This window comes from Telopea speciosissima, chromosome 6, assembly GCF_018873765.1.
Source record: "Telopea speciosissima isolate NSW1024214 ecotype Mountain lineage chromosome 6, Tspe_v1, whole genome shotgun sequence".
NCBI lineage: Eukaryota > Viridiplantae > Streptophyta > Magnoliopsida > Proteales > Proteaceae > Telopea > Telopea speciosissima.
In genome coordinates, this window is record NC_057921.1 from 51742177 (window position 1) to 51760540 (window position 18364).

The 18364-nt window shown below is 38.8% G+C and overlaps 2 protein-coding genes across 2 annotated transcripts; one reads left to right on the forward strand and one right to left on the reverse strand.

Moving 5' to 3' along the window:
• Positions 1 to 363: 363 nt before the first annotated feature.
• On the forward strand, positions 364 to 1390 carry LOC122665912 (transcription factor WER-like). Its single transcript, XM_043862040.1, has 3 exons — positions 364 to 584; positions 678 to 807; positions 898 to 1390. The coding sequence occupies exons 1-3, from the start codon at positions 374 to 376 to the stop codon at positions 1388 to 1390; spliced, it is 834 nt and encodes a 277-aa protein (XP_043717975.1). The 5' UTR covers positions 364 to 373.
• Positions 1391 to 7830: 6440 nt separating this feature from the next.
• LOC122663970 (protein BIG GRAIN 1-like E) lies at positions 7831 to 8982 on the reverse strand. The gene has a single exon (XM_043859639.1). It carries the CDS (start codon positions 8823 to 8825, stop codon positions 7899 to 7901), a length of 927 nt encoding a protein of 308 aa, XP_043715574.1. The 5' UTR covers positions 8826 to 8982; the 3' UTR covers positions 7831 to 7898.
• Between the last annotated feature and the right edge of the window lie 9382 nt (positions 8983 to 18364).

The window sequence follows — 18364 nt, forward strand, 5'->3', positions numbered from 1 at the left end:
AAGCAATCAACAACCCACTATTTCTTTCGGCTTGGATCAAGGATATGCTTTCTTTAATCTTATGATTAGCACTTGTGGCTCCAGGAGAGCTATAGATTAATTGTAATAACCAGTCTTGATTCTGTGCTATCCAAGATCCTAAAGCATCTACACGCCGTGACACTTGTCCTCGGAATATTGGGTCGAAGGCTAAACTGTTTGATTAAGTAATCTAAGCTTAAAAAAAATCTGTAATTAGTTAAAATAATTTAAGTAATCACAATATTTGTGAGGCTATCCTTGATTTAATTTGCACAAGTGGGATGACAAGTATTTGATAAAGACATTGAAATTGACTACTATGGTAGAGAGAGTTTATATAATAGCTAGCTGCATGAATACATTGTTAAGACCCATCATCATTGTCAAGGAATTTGGAGACAATTTAACAACTGAAAGTGAAATAATGGTCGGATTGATGGGTTGGGGTGTTACAGAGCAAGGATGGAGAAAAGGGCCTTGGACTTCTGAAGAAGACAAATTGCTCTCAGAATATGTTACTTCTCATGGTGAAGGAAGATGGAGTTGTGTAGCTAGATCTGCAGGTACTACTCACTCACTCAATCTCACTACCATTGGTTTCTTGTGGTTCTATTGGTCATATTTAGAATTGGGTTTTTTTGGCTTTTGGCTTTCAGGTTTGAGAAGGACTGGCAAGAGTTGTAGGCTAAGATGGGTGAATTACTTGAGGCCAGGGCTTAAGAGAGGTCAATTAACTCCTCAGGAAGAGAGCATCATTATAGAACTACATGCCTTTTGGGGAAACAAGTAATGCAATTGAATCATTTGCTTCATTTTTTTTTAATTGGTTTTCATGAATTAGTATATAGTTGCTGATTGAGGAATTTCATAATACAGATGGTCTACAATTGCTAGGTGCTTGCCTGGGAGAACAGATAACGAAATCAAGAATTATTGGAGAACTCATTTCAAGAAATCATCTTTGAATCAAGGAAAGAAAATTCGTTCACGCCAACAACAAAGACAGATGAAGAAGCAGGTCCATTCGCCGCAGCCGCAACCGCAACCGCAACCGCAACCGCAACCGCAACTATTACAACAATCAGAACAATTACAGCAGCAGCAACAGCAACAACAGCAATTGGTTGAAATGAAGAGGATTGAAGGTCAGGCACCTTACAAGCAAGAAATGGATTGTTTCTTTTATCCAACCTTGGAGGATCAATGTTTGCCTGTGATGTTACAAGAGGGAAATTGTGTGGGTGATACTATTATGGAAGAAGATAGCCTATGGGGTGGGTTGTGGAACTTGGATGATCTCTCACCCCAGATTGATCAGAACTACAACAATAACAAAATTGGGTTGCAAAGTGAATTTTGGTGTCTCTAATGAGGAGAAGAGAGAGTTTGGATGAGAAATTGGAGTCCCTAGCTAAAGGCTAAAAGATGTATGTATACATACTAAAGTCTAGGTAGTACGTACATGCATGATGCATACCGTATTTAACAAGAGAATGGGTATCAGATGCATGAGTTTAACATTTTCATTGCTTTTACCCAATAAATTTTCCACTGTTTTGGAACTCAGTGAGTCAATTTGATATCAGTAACTCTCTCTCTCTCTCTCTCTCTCTCAATGCTTCTTGATTTGCTGCTTTGTAACTTAATGCCCCATAATTCAACACAGGTTTCGCTTTTAATTTTCATTTCTGTATAGCAGTTTTTTTTTGTTTTTTTGGAGAGGGTGGGTACGAAATATTGAAGGAATTAAAAGTTAGATTTATGGGGGTAATCATCCTTTGAAGAAGAAAAAAATGATGCAAAAAATAATGGAAATCGCGAATAAACAATCATACAATGCACCCAAGGATTTACGTAAGGCAAGATTGCTTACGCCCACAATGGGATGAGATTTGTTTCACTATCAATAGAGAATAAGGTTACAGTCGTTCATTCTCACACCTCTCTTAGATTGATTACAAATAAAGAACCATCGCTACAATATTATAACAACTACCTAAGTTGCTTGAATTTTTCTGCTACCCGGACTCGCAATTTTTTTTTTGATAGGGCCTACTCTATTCTATTCTAAGGGAAAAAGAATGTGTGAACCAAGAGGTTTAAACCCGAGACCTCCTTGTAGCAATGGGCTTTTACGCACCACAAGCTACCAAGTGTGCTTGCAAGTAAAGAAATGGAATAATTCACTTTCCCTTTGGTCTACAAATACCTTCTTAGAATTCTTGTATTTTTCAAAGTACTCTTTACGATTCTGTTTCTTTGACTACGAGTATGGGTAGCAGGAAAGTCCTTGCAACCTCGATAACAGCAAAATTTTGTCCAGTAGGATATTATATTCTTTGATCAACTGAGTAATGAGAGGTAAAAGGACAAAGAAAAAGACTGCTACCAGTTTTGAGTAGAAGTTAAGTTCGAACAAATTTTTATTCCTCAACTGCCCCACTCTAAATTTGAATCTAAGATAAGCCAAGGAAAGGAATCCACATGAGGAACAAAAGATAATTAAAACAAATAGTTCTGCTAGAGCATGAGAAACAGGTTTTGTTGTAGACGAATATAGACAGCTGTGCTTGATGCGAATTTGTTCTAAAACTGTGTTCTACCTCTGACTATGACCTTATCAAATCATTCTCATTGAGCTTTTAACAAGGATTCCAAAATTCCAATAACAGAGAGAAGAAAATTATTGTAGGATCTGAATCAATTGTGATTGGATATATATAAGGTAATTGCTACTAAAAGTCACGTTTCTTAGAAAGATATATTATCCCTATTTGTAGCCCAATATCATAGCAAAGTCTATGAAGTAAATGCTAGCTAGGGAACTTTTGTGATTAACTAGAATCCTCCATTCTGGTCATTTCAGTTTTCTAAGGGCCATTTAGAATAGTTTTCGTGGATAGCAACCTATGAGCAAAAATGGTGGGTGGATGTCTAGATCTATCACATGGCAAATTAAATGGAGCTGAAATTTTATGGATAGATATACAGACCCATGTTTTGTTTTTCAGTGTCAAGTTTCAGTCCTATTAGAATTGGTCAAGTGGGAAAATAAAGTACGAAAAATTCTAAGACTACTAAGAGAGTGCATGGACATATATAGAGGGTACCCGATTGAATTAAGGCTGAAATTTGGCACATGCATAATTCAGACTATTTCCTAGATATCCAACGACCATAATTACCACATCAGCTTTTCACTTCTTTAAACCAATCCACCCGCCCACCAAATTTGTTGGTAAACTTTCGACCACAGCAACTTCTCTTTAAGAGGGTTTAATAAAATCATCCTCCTTGATGAAGGGGTAAAAAGAGAAAGGTTTGGCATCCTATTTCTCTACAGTATAGTTTAACAAGGATTAACTCAAATAATTCCTAGCATGATTGTCCATTTCAATTTTGGTTCACACAAACTCCATTAACAGGGTAGAAATCCGTCTTTACCCTGTGGATTGGGGTGCCTAACACCTTTTAGAACCGCAACTTGACATGGACCCGACATTTGGATTAGATCAGTTCGGATGTAGTATTTTTGTTTTATCTTTAATAAGGGCCCTAGCCCCTAATTTATGTGACGACTCCTTGTCAAACGAGACTTTGAGGTCCGGTTCCCCCCTCCTTCAAACCCATTGTCCTCACACCTAGAGCATACCTTATCACCATACCTGAGGATCAAAGTACCATCAGGGCACCATGTATCTAGCCAAGGCCTAGTAGTCTTACCATTGTCGATGATGTATGGATTTAAGACCTAGCTTTATCTCGATATTTGAGGATCTTCCTCCAAACCCAAGAACGATTATGAGCAGGCTGCACTGACCATACTGATTTTTCCCTCAAATATCTATGATTGATCCATCATATCGCACCCACAACGAATCTTTTTAGAAACCACCCACTAGACTTGCTTCAAAAGCCTAGTCATGTTCATGTCCTTAATACGATGTAGTGATGTACCCCCCAGCTACCAGACTTTGATGTTGTTGTCTAAAGCTACCTCAATTATCCTCCTCAGAGTAAGGATTTTGTACAATCAAATGGCGGGAGTGGATTAGAGAGAATGTGTATCAGTAGTTCACTAGTTGATTCTTATTAATGGCACTCCTGGCAAAAGGCTTCTCTTTAGGGCCGGGTTAAGAGAGGAATCAAACAAGGTCCCCCCCCCCCCCCCCACCCAAACCCCCTACCCCCTACCCCCTACCCCCTACCCCTTTTTTAGTCACAAGTAACACGTTATCTTCTTTTCTATTGTGATGATTATTGGGTTCTCAATTACCTCAATCAAAGGATTCATGGAGATTACGTTACCTATTGAAGTAAAGAAAGGGCCATCATTTCTACATGGAATTCTATTAGCTTTCTTCCTCATATGTTGGCTAAGAATGCGTGGGAAAGGACAATCCATGTGTGAGGGCCCTTTCTCCATAGATTAGGGTTTCCAGTCAACGGTCTGGTCTGGTCTGGTCTGATCATCCGGTTCATCCGGTCCACTGTAACTGTTCACAAGGGAACAGGGATCAAGACAAGCTTTTGAAAAGAGCGAATGAGTATGAGTGAATTGAGGTGGAAAATAATGGAGAGGCAGTGGCAAGGCATCCTTTTGAAGAGGGGAAATGCTTTATCAAGGAAATAATTTCAACTTTCACTGCTCATTGCTAACAATCCGGTGACAACTAACAAAAGTCCATGATGAACACTCATAAGAATTGCACTTTTCCATGAGTGACCCATTAGAATGATGCTTGTTGCACCAAAAGACACCGGCAAGTAAGGGGACCGCTGGGTGGAATCCGTAATAGTAGATGGTAATGGGCATGGATGCCCAAGTGTGATATGATCTTTTATTCAAAGTATTCTTCATTAATTTTGTCTCTTCTTCATGTTCTCCCTTCTCTTCTATTCTCTTGCTAAAGGCATCTATCAGAATTGTAAGATTGGTGACAAATTTTCAATATGTTCTCATTAACCCTAATAAGAAACAGGGAAAAAGAACATTGCCTGGTCGGATGGAGTAGTCTGTACTTAGACACAAAAGCGCAAGAAGTTGCCGCCCGCCTCCCGTGAAATAAAAAATTACATTCATATTGATGCCCCCGTGCACTCTCTCATTTGCCGTCGCATTTTAGATTTAAATTTATAAGAAAAATCCATGTGCAATGTGTAAAATCATCAACAATAATTAGAAAATATCAAGCACCAGAGATGAAAGAGAATAAGGCCTCCAAAAATCGCAATGTATTAATTCAAAAGCTATGGACCTATGAATTGGGATCCTCTCCAATGAGATCGCCCAACGAGTACTCAATGAGGCATCCAACAATTGGGCTGGTTGGCATAGAATCCAGATCCTCTCCAATGACATCTAACCACCAGAGTAGATCTCCCATGGGGTGTGGTCCCACACCCTAGAGATGGTCCTCACACCCCATGGATGGTGTGAGATCGATTATAGTGGTTAAATGGTATTGGAGAGGATCAACGTTCGTTGACACACATCCCGGTGCACGTCCAATCAGTACACCCAGCCAACCCAAACGTTGAATGCTCATTGGACACTCATTGGGTGTGCTCCTCATTGAAGAGGATCCGGATCCACAGTGCTGCTTTGCAAGAAAGCAAACATCACATGCAGAAGAAGTGCTGCTAAAAGCAAAAACAAGAGCAGTCAGGAGGGGTGGCTAATGGTTGATGCCATAGTTTATGGATACACATGTTTCTTTCTTGGGGAATTTCAGAAAAAATAAAAACGATCTAATGATTTAAAATAAAATTCCAACCACCATCTATTATAGGGAAGAGTCCAACAACCTAAATGGGTTGGCAATGGTCGTCAAAGCAACAAAGTTTATATAGTCTTCGATGATAGTTACTTTTATTTTTTATTGGTCTAATCAATGGCCCATGGGCCAGCTACAGAGTGGGGGAGGAAGGCCCATAGGCCAACAGAGAAAGGGGCTCAGAGGGCCACATAAAGGGGTTTGGGGGGGGGGGGGGGGGTGGGGGAAGGTATTGAACTCGAGACATCCTTGTCCGTGGCAAAAAAAATTTTGTTGCTACACCCATAGCAGGAATGTTCCTGCTACAACGTTAGCAGCCAAGGAAATGGAATAATTCACTTTCCCTTTGGGTTCATAAATACCTTCCTTGATTTTAGTATTTTCTAAAATACCCTTTAAGATCCCATTTCCTTGGCTGCCAGTCTTGTAGCAGGAATATTCCTGCTACTAGTGTAGCAGCAAAATTTCGTCCGTCGGTCGCTGCTTCAACAAACAATAGCTAATCAACTATTAATCAATCTTAAATAGAACAACTGAATGAGGTTGGCTTTGTACATACTGAAGGGCCTTGTTAGCTAAACTCAGCTCATAACCTTACATAAACTTTTTTTTGGTAACAATAACCTTACATAAATACTCTCATATAAAATTACAATGTGCATTGTAATTTTTTGAACGCTACCTAGTTGTGTGGCTCCTATGTCCAGACATAGGACCACGGCTTGCGCTCTCATTGACCCGTGTAGGTAGTACACTAGTACATGCCAAACAACGATCTCTTGCCTTTTTATTTCCTCAATAGTGAAACAGGTGATTAGGTTGTAATGCTCATCAGGTTCACACAATCTGTAAGATTATTATTTATGGGATCCGGATCCTCTCTAATAAATAGCCCACCCAATGAGCATCCAACGATCGGGCTAACTGAGAGCACACCAAATGTGTGCCAACCAGCCTAGTCATTGGATGTTTCATTGAGCAATCTCCTCATTGGAGAGGATCCTGATCCGATTATGAACCTGTAAGATTATTGGACAAAACTTGGCTGATGCCCCAATCATAGGTGAGGACATGGAATCCTGTAGGATATTTTGGATAATATTAAAACCTAAATAGGTATTTATGAACCCAAAGGCAAAGGAATTATTCCAAATTGATGTCTCCTATTGGAGGCAGCAAGAGCTTGGTTACAGCCACAAAAAAATTCGAGGTTTATCATTTATGTAGCTTGAGACCCTAATCCCAACAAGAAGCTATTCTGCCATTTTTAATGTTGATCTTTTGATAAGACAGCTTAATGACTGACGTTTCACCATAACAACCTCTTAATTATTATAATTAAGTCTAGCCAAAAAGTGCAACATTGCGAGCATTGGGTTTGGGAATATTGTGATGCACGTGTGGCCCCACAACCTAAAGTGGTTAATTATCTACCCAAATTCCCAATTTATCCACCACCATACATCGATGATCGTATTTATGCATGCGACATGCGTGCATGTATGTGGCCATTCAGATGTTTCAAATTTTTGGTAAAGAGATCTTTCAAATTTATTCTATCGTTACTCTAGGCCTAAAAATCTGCAACACAGATTTTCTACGGCACGCTGTCCTGTCCTGTCTGTGCTATGTAGACATAGGGCCGCACGTAATGATCGCTTTAACCCTGTTCGATCAAAGCGCTCGGGCAGGGGTAAGGTGGTCAATATGTGCCGCCTTATTTTTACGCAGTACAGCAGGACGGGCAGCCTGCACCGTAGAAGATCTGAATCCAAAAATATGAGATTATAGGATTCCAAATAAATAAATTAAAAAAGGGGAAAATTACACTGCACATGGTGATGATGCTTTGAGTCTCCTTTTTTACTTGGTGGTAGAAATCCTTCATGGCACTGCCTGATCAAGCCACCTTACCGGCGGTAATGCCAGCATAATGAAAGGTATTCCACTCTTCTCCAATCGTGATGGGAATAAGAGCATCCAATCTAGCAAAAACAGGGGGGTTTTGATCATTTCTGAGGAGAAGCTAGAGGAGATGAGTGAACATTACAACACTAAAGAAATTGAAAAAACGAAAGATGAAAAAATATAGATTACATGTCATCGTGTGCCATTGGCAATTGGTGCTCCTCTCTTGATACTCTCCATGTGTGTGGTCTCATAAACTGGTAGATCACTAGAGTAAAAACCCAAATCATAGTTCTGCAACTCAAATAGATCAGAGCTTGAATCACTCTCACCTCCATCATCAACTTCATCAAATTTCTTGAAGTTCTTCTTCTCTGATGAGTAATCTTCACCCTTATAATTCTTGCTTTTCTCTGAAAACCCATCATAGAATTTGAGCTTTTCATCAAACCAAGCCAAATCCATGTTCTTTTTCTCATTCAAAGCTTCATGTTGTGAGCCAATCAACCTTACCTCTCCATTGTGCTTTGATAAAGGCACCACTTGCTTGTGATCTGAATAGCTTAGCATATCCTTATAAGCCTTTGTGGGAGTGTTGGCACAAGGAGGAGGTGTTCTAAAACCAGAATTTGAAGTTGAATACATGGATTTAGTAGTGTCTGTGGTGCTAGAACTTCTGAAATGGCTAATGCTGCTTCTCCTTTTTCTCCTCCCTCCTGTGCTTTCTTCTTGATCTTTCACAGATTGAGTAGTGGACTTAGATTTCTTCTTCTTAGAAACTGCTTGATTGAAGAAAGAGTTCAAAAGCTTTGCAAGTCTACCACCAGGAGAGCTGGGCTGCTTGTATTTCTGCTCTTTGAGTTGTTTTTCCACCTGATGGGCTTGAGAAGGAAGTGGGTTTTTGATGGGCATATCTAAACTCATCCTTCTTCCTCCCCATGCTTGCTTTTCTTCTCTCATGGCCTTATGACAGAAGGTTGAACCATAGAACCCGCTTCCTTCATTTGTGCCGGCAAAATATCTTGCAGCTTCGAACACATCGAGCTCACCAGAATTGTTCTTTCGGTGGATCGATTTCTTGTAAATCTTATCTTGATCTAGATAACCTGTGATCGACATGGTTGATGAGGGCAGTTGAGGAAAAGATCGAGAATGGTTTTGAAGCTGCTTACATGCGTGTACTTATGGGAAGTGAAATTAGGAGGGAAGCAAGGAAGGATTTGTGAGATTATGGGGAGATGTTTTGGAATGATTGATAGCAGTGGGTGGGGCACTTTTAGTAATCCTTTGCCCCCTTATAATAATAGATGTTGAATCTTGAAGGCTTTTGGGGTTTTGGAGGAAAACCCACTTGACATGTCTTCTTGCTTTTTCATCTAGTAGAGAGTAGAGTTTTAGTAATCGATCTAGATCAGCCTGTATCACTCTAGATCGAACAGTTTTACCCTTAAATTTTAATAAAATTTGGTTTTATTTGCATTTTTACCTTTGATTAGTACTTGTCGATCTATAGCGTATCCATCAAGAATTGATATCGATCTCTATTGATACCAATATGAATTGATTGTATGGCCAATACGGTCAATTCGATATCAATTCCTTGAACCATGGTAGGAAGGGGCTGAGGAAAGATCTAAATTTTGACCATATGTCTAAATCACACCCAAAAACCCTAGAAATTCCCTGAATTCGGATATGAGGACCGATTCTAGGATTGTTGGCCGGAGACGGATTCTGATCTGATCTGGATCGAAATCGTCACAAACTGATTCTGCGTTTTAAAACCTTGAACTCATCCTCTCAAAAAAAACACAGAACTTGTATTGTGGGGGCAATTCAAATCGTCTACGACAAAGCTACCCTAGTGGCCTGTGCGACACAGACCGAGCGGGGGTAAGGCGATCTTTACGTACACGGCTCAGTCTGCACCGCTCATGCTACTACGAGTAACGCGCCGTAGAGGATCTGGATCCATTGTGGGGGTGAAGGAGGGTCAGAGGTATTAACTTTGTCCCTGCAATTTCCTTGGATCCTGATCAACTAGCTAGGTAGGAAGCCTTTATATGGTTATTAGCTTTAAGTACATATATAACCATATATATTTAACAAACTAGCTAGGTAAGGAAGAGGAAGACTTTATAAGTCTAGAGAACTAAAATATTATTGTTGCTTTATCTTTCTCCATGAGATGTTGCATTAGTCAATATATTTGTGGCTTTTAATAAGAAATCCCACACTTTATGTTGGGTTAGTGGGTACATATCTTTGTCCAGACTTTCCCTCTGTATGTTGAGAGTCCACACGTGCAAATGTGGAGATATATTGTATGCGTGGGTTCACACGTGCATATGCAGCTAGGCTGCAACGTATAGGTGATTGGAAAATCACATTGGACGGGTCCCACTAGGAAGTTCTTGATAGCTAACTGAATCAATTGATCGTGACCGTTCAATTAAGATCATTTTCGTTTAGTCCATACAAATGGTGATTGGCAATGGTCCCCTTCTTTTAACACCCTCTCCAAGTTCTAAGAAGTTCTAACACAAGCAAGCAGAGAAGTTATCCATTGCTAGACTCTTCACACTGTGAGACTTATTAACTGAACTTGTACTCACAAGATACATACGAAAGTAAGTTTATATTATGAAGGCAATAATGTGTTTATTTTTTGAGAAAGTTTTCCTTCATTAAGCGGTAAAGGGTAGGATTCATAAACTCCTCTAGGATTTAGTATATTCCCCAAAATACCCTATTGATAACTTTCTGCGTACATTAAAGCCCCAAGATGAATGGTTTCTCATTCACCGTGGTTGAAGGAAACCCCGGTCCTTCGTTTTTTTTTTTTAATTAATAAGATGAGTGCATCTTGTTGTCACCAAAGTAGTGAACTAAGAAGTTGAAACCTTCTTTTCAGGGAAAAAGGAGTATATTCATGAGTATAGCTCCTGCGTCCAGATACAGGTCCTGCGAAATTACCGCTACGCCTTCAACGGAAGTTGAAAACCCTGTCTCTATTGATGTTTATGTGTGCATTAGCATTGGTCCTCACGGTGGCGAAGAAGCCACTCTCTCACTTCTTATAATTGCCCTTGTCTTATTCTCAAAAGTTATTTAATACAGTCGCAATATTTATGTGAAAGGTTAGAATTTACCTCCATTAAAAGAAAAAAAAAGTCGTACGTACAATACTAAAAGGACTAAAAAGTAAGATAATTTTCCTAATAGGATAGATATGTGCATTGTTATTCTTTGTTTTATTGATAGATTTGTTCAATGTTGTTCTTATAAGATAGTTGTCCTTATAAATTATTTATAAAATTCGTTTACACTCATTGCTAATGATGATGGTTTTAGTTTATCTTTTGTGATTACTTGATAATGAAGGTAATCAGAAGAGAAAGAAACCACGGGTCAGGGCATGATTAGTTCTAATCAGACAGGTTTGTTCCAAATCAAAGGACCAAGTTAGGCCCACACACAGTAAGAGATCGAGAAAAATGTGGAACAGATGTGTTGATGCCCACAAGAATTTGTCTACATGGGTGGGCTTGACAGGCTCATATATCTCTTTTAGGGTACCCCACAGTGAATGTTGATAACCTCCCCTAGTCTATCATCTACTTCCCTTCCCTTCCCTTCTTTGCTAAAATCCTAATCCCGGAGAGAAACATGTTGGGTTGCTTTCTTTTACCATACACCATGCGTTTTAAAAGTAGCATTGATTGGCTCTCTTTCTCTCATGAGTCCCAATCTAATGACTTCTCATAAATGGAGTTTGTGAACCTAAAATTGAAAGAGAGAAGGAAGTCATCCAAACAAATTATAACAAGGCCTTCTCAAGATAAGTCTCCGACAGAGCTTATGGTTTGCCTTAACAGTTTCAACATATTTTTGTCATTAGCTAGCAACTTTGGCTGGTTTAAGGGCCTTAAGGATCTAGTGTTAGGTGACAAAGGCTTAGGTTGGGTCCCTTACATCAGTCGGTGGCTTGACATTTGCAATCTTATTTCTTTGGAGATTGGCTTGACATGGATGAAGTTGTGGTGATAGTCATTTCTTATCTACCCTGTGGCTGGACAGGAGTTAGGACATGGTCTTTTGTTGTTCCTTCAAGTACTCCGTAGCTCTCTAGCACCGTTGTCATGCACTAGCTAGTCACTAGTCGCCTTAAGTGGGCATCAATTTTAGGAGTTGAGCTTGTCTCTAGGGAGCCCAGTACACCTAGGGAGCATCCAGCCGTTCGCACATATCTCTAGGTGTGCGCCGAGATGTGTGCAGCATAGCCCCACCCTTGGATGCCCTCTGGGTGTGCCCTGGGCACTGAGCTCTGTGGAGAGGAGCCGGATCCCAATTTTAGAGGTTTTTAGGAGTTGTATTGTATTCTGGGATCGTGATCCTCTACGGCGCGTTGCCCGTAGCGGCCATAGCAGCGCACATACAAGGCAGGGGTAAGGCGGTCATTGTGCCATGTCTTGTGCGTGCCCTGTTATGGCCGCTACGGTCAGGCAGGCCGTAGATGATCTGGATTGTGTATTCTGTCGCTTACAATATGTTGATTCGATGGGCCATTATAAGGTCATAGGCCTCGAGCTATAAATTTGTACTCTAGGATTCTTTATCAATAATCAATATGAGAGAGGAGTGAGGATGAGTGACTATAACCCTATTCTCCATTGATAGTGAAGTAAATCTCATATCATCAATCTTATTGAACCACGTAAATCTTTGTATTGGATTGTTTGGTTGTTTATTTGTGATTTTTATTCTTTTTAGTACTAATGGATTACATTAGACAAGAGATTTTTTTTTTTCTTTTTTGGTAACTCATTGGACAAGAGATCAAGAGGGCTTATTGTGGATCTTATTGTCTATTTTCTTCCATTTTTTTAAGTAAAAATCTATTCTTTTTTAACTACACAGGCCGATCTGTTAGAGATTAATTCGATGGTCTTTCATATGAAGACGTGGCCTTCCGACAAACACATAAGGTGCACTCTAATCTAAGCCTGTTGGGAAGGGCTCCATCTAGATCGAGGTTCAATTTTTAAAGCTTCTTCAAACCACATACATGAAGACCATAAAGCATGTCATAATGTTGCATCCCCATCCTTATTACGGTTGATGCATGCTTATACATGGGAAGCAATATTATACCTTTTCGCAAAGGAGAAAAGCTTTTCATGTTCTTTGTTGTCTGCCCTATTTCCTTTTTATCCATCAAAGAAGCAACGCCAGAGTTGATCAACGACCAGTCTCTCTCAGTGATTAAATTGATCTATGAATAGACTCTTTCTTTGTCATTAAAAAAAATTAAAAACAAAAACAAATGAGAGAAAACTGTAATTTGAAATAAAAAAAATTTAAGAATATACCCTAATAATTAAGATTCATGGTAGAAAGATGTTTCATAATGTAATCGCCTCATCAACATTTAGCAAGACGAATTAGAGTAACTTCCATGAGTAAGAGATTGGGGTAGGGGTGCAGGTGAAGCCTCAACTAGGGGCTAAGCTTAAAGGGAGGAGGAGGGTAGGAGAGAGTGAGGTAGTTTATTTGAATTTGGAAGAAATATTACTTCAGCCTAATCACATGTAAGTGAAAGGTTTTGTAATCAACAACCCAGAAGTAAAATTGGTGAGTGGGCACAGCTGTCTTACCACGTGGAAGAGTGATGTGGCAATTATAATTGTTGGATATCTAAGAAATGGTTTAAATAGGTCACGTGTCAAATTTCAGCCTCAAATTCAATGATCTATGCTCCTATCTATCCTGTGTATGTCCATGCATCCCTTCTCAGGTCAACCATTCTCCAATGAGTCAAGAAGACTTATTTGGTAGGCGCCTGGCCGCTTTGTGAAAGTTTTGATGGACAATGTGTCTTGCTTTCATTTGATTTTGGCAATTTCAAAAACTCCAGTGAGTGAAGGAGACTTCTCTAATGGGCCCTCGAGCTACTTTGTGAAAGTTTTGGTTGTTGGTGTGCGTGTTTTTTGTTTTCTAGTTTTTGGTGAGTAACTTCAACAATATTTAGCCGATAGAGTGCTCATTTTTCTAATATCTTATTTTTACATTAGTAACCCTAAGCAAGGTGTTGAAGAGTATGGCTCACCCTGACAACTTGGGTGTCCAAAGATCACTATGTTGACTTTCAACTGTTCTAAAGTCTCATTCAAAAGTGGTATTCTATAGACACCTCATTTTATCACTCAGAGTAGTTTAGAAAATCATGAAACTGATTTTATCCTGATATGTCCCGAAGCGACATGGGACCAGTTATTTATAACTTGGGAGGTTCCCCAGGCCCTCAACAGTGTTCCAAATCCTCATGAATATTTACGATTTTAAAAATGGCTAAGAATGTATTTAATAAATCACGGTAAATGGCTTTTTAATACATAAAAAGGACTTAGCCCAAACCTTAAAAGAACCAAGACCCCTTTTGGCTCAGGTTCAAGCTTGAATCAAGCCTAAGCCAACAATTAAGCTGACTGGGGCCGACACCAAACAGGCTTCTTTGAGTGCTGATCAAAATGTTTGTGGAGGCGAATTTTGGGAATCTACAAAATTATGGATTATTCGAGTCCCAGTTTGCAACAACCATACATCGTCTTTGCGAACCTAAACACTCATCTAAATACTTCTAAAGACCTAGAGGACGTGGTGGAGTTTGCCATAAGTGTTGGAATCCACCACACCCTTGTCCCAAGCTTCCTTGATGGAGTTGACCTCCATCTTTAGCAAAAACCAACCAATCCCCTTAGAGTCATAGAGTTCTCCAAGAGTTTGGATGAGGAACACATGCCTTGGACATAGGTAACATCCTAGGCTATAAATAAGAAGTCTCTTACAAGTTTTAAGGAAGAACTGAACACCTAAGAGAAATCCCCAAAGAGAGAGAGAGAGATTTTCTACAAGTCCCTTGAGTAGTCCCGACTTAAGCTTCTCCAAACTTGAGTCTATGCCACTCCAACCTTCTGACACCCTTCACAAAGGTTGAAGCTAGGTGTATCTTATTTCTTCTAGTTTTGTTTCATTTAATTTCATTAATTATACGTTGAGATACCCTCTGTTTATTGAGGGTACGTTGTTGCTGCACAGAACAGAGCAACAACGATGTACCATATTCTAGAGCATATTTCCTTTGATTCTTTTAGATGTTTTTATTCCTTTCCTAAGACACTTTTGTGCTAGGGGGTATTATCATTTTCTCACATGTGTACAAATTTCTTAAGCTTTTATTTAGTTTTTTATCGTGTTATTTCTCTGTTTGTCATGTCTTATACCCTCGGTACATGTGTTAGGTCTAATCATGTTTTGGATGCTTATATGTTATGTTTAGTGGCATTTTCATAGTTTCTGGCATGTTTTTAATTTTGGTCTAAGGTTAGAATATTGTTTAGATCTTTAAATTTGCATATGTTTGTTCATATTCAATATACTAACCATGTGGCATGGCTGGATAGATATGGGCCCTTCCCTCTTCTGCCTTCTTACTTTAATTTTTATCACAATGCATATGGTTTAGACTTTTTTAGCGTATCTATGGTTGAGAGTCCAGTGTTACAGGATGGACCGAGGTGCCTAACATCTTCCTCAAACTGTAACCTGACACGAACCTAATCTTTGGACAGATCAATTTGGAGTGGAGTTAAAAGATTTATTGTTTACTTATGAGTTCTAGTATAAGGACAACCACAAGCGCACGGGGATCGCCATGTGTCCACCTCATACCCTCTCTGGGGAGAGAGATGAGATGAATAAAAAAGAGAGTCACCAATGGAATTATGTTCTAAGACCCACACAAAATACAAAATTGACTCCATGGACACCTAATGGGTGATTTGGTCAAATCATCGTTCTATACGTGTCTAAGTTACTGTCCAAGGAAGGTGTTAGACACCCATGTCACTTAGTAAAAATTTGTCTTTCTATTACTTGGGTAAATTAAATCTAACGCAAACATATCAATTAGAACATACAATAAGGTAGAGTTAGGGTTTAGTAAACACATACCCAAGATAGCTTAGCTACAAAACAAAGGTTAGTATACAAAATTTAAACACACACACATTCCATGAATAAGGACTCAAAACCTTAACTCTAAATGCATGTAAAAATGAGGGAAATCCTAACTCTTAGGATGAAAAACGCCAAAATATGCATAGAAATTCGTGCATGATAAGGTAAAATTACCAAAACATCCCTGGGGCCAAAACAAATCTAAAAAAATCCTCCAAATCCCTAAAAATAGGAAAAATCATATTAAGGTTAAATTAACGGTGAAAACATAATAAAACACTGAAAAACGTGATCTAAATATATAATCACAAAAATCGAAACCAAATCCTAGAAGACCAACAAACCCTATCTAATTGTGAGAACCACAAAGTAGATGAACAACAATATGGAAGTAAAACATGAAGATTAATGATGGTACATGAGACACTACAAAAGACATGACCTAGACAAAAAAAAAAAAAAAAAGAATACCTAGATCTATCATGAAATAAGCATAAACATCAACATGAGAGCAAACATAGACATCTTGACATGGACACAAACATGAATCTTTAACTATACAAGCATGATAACCAAAAAAAACACCTCTGATGTCGAGATGACAAAAGGAGAAATAACATGCTACCCTACCATACAAAAGACTATCCTATGAATATATAGTGAATAAAAAAGATGATGTATGCCAAAGGAAGCGAATCATCCATGAATAAAACCATATCATTTCACCCTTATACAACTAAAGATCTATGGAATCATCATGAAAAGAAGAACACAACTTAGACATGAGAGAAGAAATGAAGCACGCAAAATTTAGGCTTAGATGCAAAAAGAAGATTAAAAAAAAAGAGGGTAAATTACACGTCATCTTCTGGTTTTCAAATGAAGCTCAAATCACCCCCTAATTTTTGAAAAAACTCAAATCACCCTTGGTTTAGACCCCAATATGACAAATTAGTCCTTACCGTTAGTTTTATGCTGTTAAGTGATGATGTCAGCCAGCTAAATCAATTTAAATCCCTAAACTACCCTTGACCAATGTTGAAGATGAAGGAAGGGTAGTACTACAAATTTAATTCTAATGTTTTAGTACAAGGGTAAAATTATCCTTTCATATCAATAACTAACAGTTAATTAACACCGTTACTGTAGAGGGGTGATTTGAGTTTTTTTAAAAACCAGGGGTGATCTGAGTTTCATTTGAAAACCAAGGGATGATGTGTAATTTATCAAAAAAAAAACACTTAGATAATGAATATATATCCTATGCAAGCAAAAGCATGGGTCTGTGACCTCCACCAAGAGAGATGAGATCACACATCCTTTGGGGTATGCAAATCAAGCAAATATAGATAAAAACAAGATGTAAACCCCAAAAGGTGAGTTTGGAAGCTTACTTAATTGAAGACCAACGTGAGACGAAGATTGAAGGATGCTCTTGACTAAGGAGAGATGCTCAAACTAAAATTCCAACTCACTCAAACACTGGGGGTTTAAAAGCTCACTCTTTCCAACTCACTCTAGTCGGTTCACTTTTGAACTGGGCAAGTTCCAAGTAGAACTGGGTTGGGCCAAGCCCATCTAGAGTTGGTTTGTAAACTTCAAATGCCTATAACTTAGGCTTCATGAGTCCGAATCTAACAATTCAGTTGTCATTTTTTCACATATTTCACACACTTTAAGTTGGTAGGTCCAAAATCAAATGATTCAAAAGACATTTTTTTCACATATTTTGCATATTTTAATTGATAGGAAAATTAAGGACTTTACTAGCGATCAGGGATTGCTTCCAATGAAGGGGCAAACAAGTTTTTCATACCAATCTTGGGTATGACAAAACAATCTGTCATTCAGACAAACTGGCAAATTTTCATATCAAATTAACATTGTCTTCGACTTTTCCCTTTCAAGGGCATTCGATCATTTATATGGACGATTTGTACACACATCAAAAAAAGGTAAACTCACCAAATCCATAGATACAAGACAATTACGTCTGAAGGGATGCTCATTATCATCAGAACAACCTTCAAGGTGACAAAATGAGGTGTCCACACCTAGACCCCAATCTAAGTTGTGACTCTTTGTTATTGAGACCTTACTACCCTTTCCTTCAACTATAAGCCCGCCCCACCTCCTTTGTGCAACCCCACCCCTCAATAACCTGATACTTTCTATGATCTTCTTTGTAAAACCCTTTCAATGGCGTCACCTATGACCACATGCTAACTTACAACCTCCCCAAACCGTTCATGCTTCAAAAGACCTTAATTCTATCATGAGATGAATATAGAACTACTAGTCTTTCTTGGTTAAAGTATGAGCTAACAAGCACTAGAGAACCCTCGGGTTGCCAGAACAAATCCTTCAATATAACGATAAAGATTCATGATAGCTTTTGATGACTCTTTCACATGTGCTACGCTTTGATCTTAGAATCCATTGCTCTCACTGTAACCAAAAAGGACCAACATCACACAACAATAAAAGAACCACACAATGGTGTATTCTAAAGAAGGGGTTTTGTTTGTTGCAACTTCTCAATACATCTAAAATCAAGGAAAATTATCGTCTCCATTTATCTGACCCTCCATTTCCTCTATTTCATCTAATAGGGGGGGGGGGGGGAGTGGACCCCACCC

What these genes read in the sequence shown, in the direction of transcription:
- LOC122665912 (XM_043862040.1), top strand. Translation starts at nt 374, where the DNA reads ATGAATACATTGTTAAGACCCATCATCATTGTCAAGGAATTTGGAGAC. An exon ending in TTGTGTAGCTAGATCTGCAG is followed by an intron (nt 585 to 677) that starts GTACTACTCACT and finishes TTTGGCTTTCAG; the next exon opens with GTTTGAGAAGGACTGGCAAG. An exon ending in CATGCCTTTTGGGGAAACAA is followed by an intron (nt 808 to 897) that starts GTAATGCAATTG and finishes TTCATAATACAG; the next exon opens with ATGGTCTACAATTGCTAGGT.
- LOC122663970 (XM_043859639.1), bottom strand. Translation starts at nt 8,825, where the DNA reads ATGTCGATCACAGGTTATCTAGATCAAGATAAGATTTACAAGAAATCG.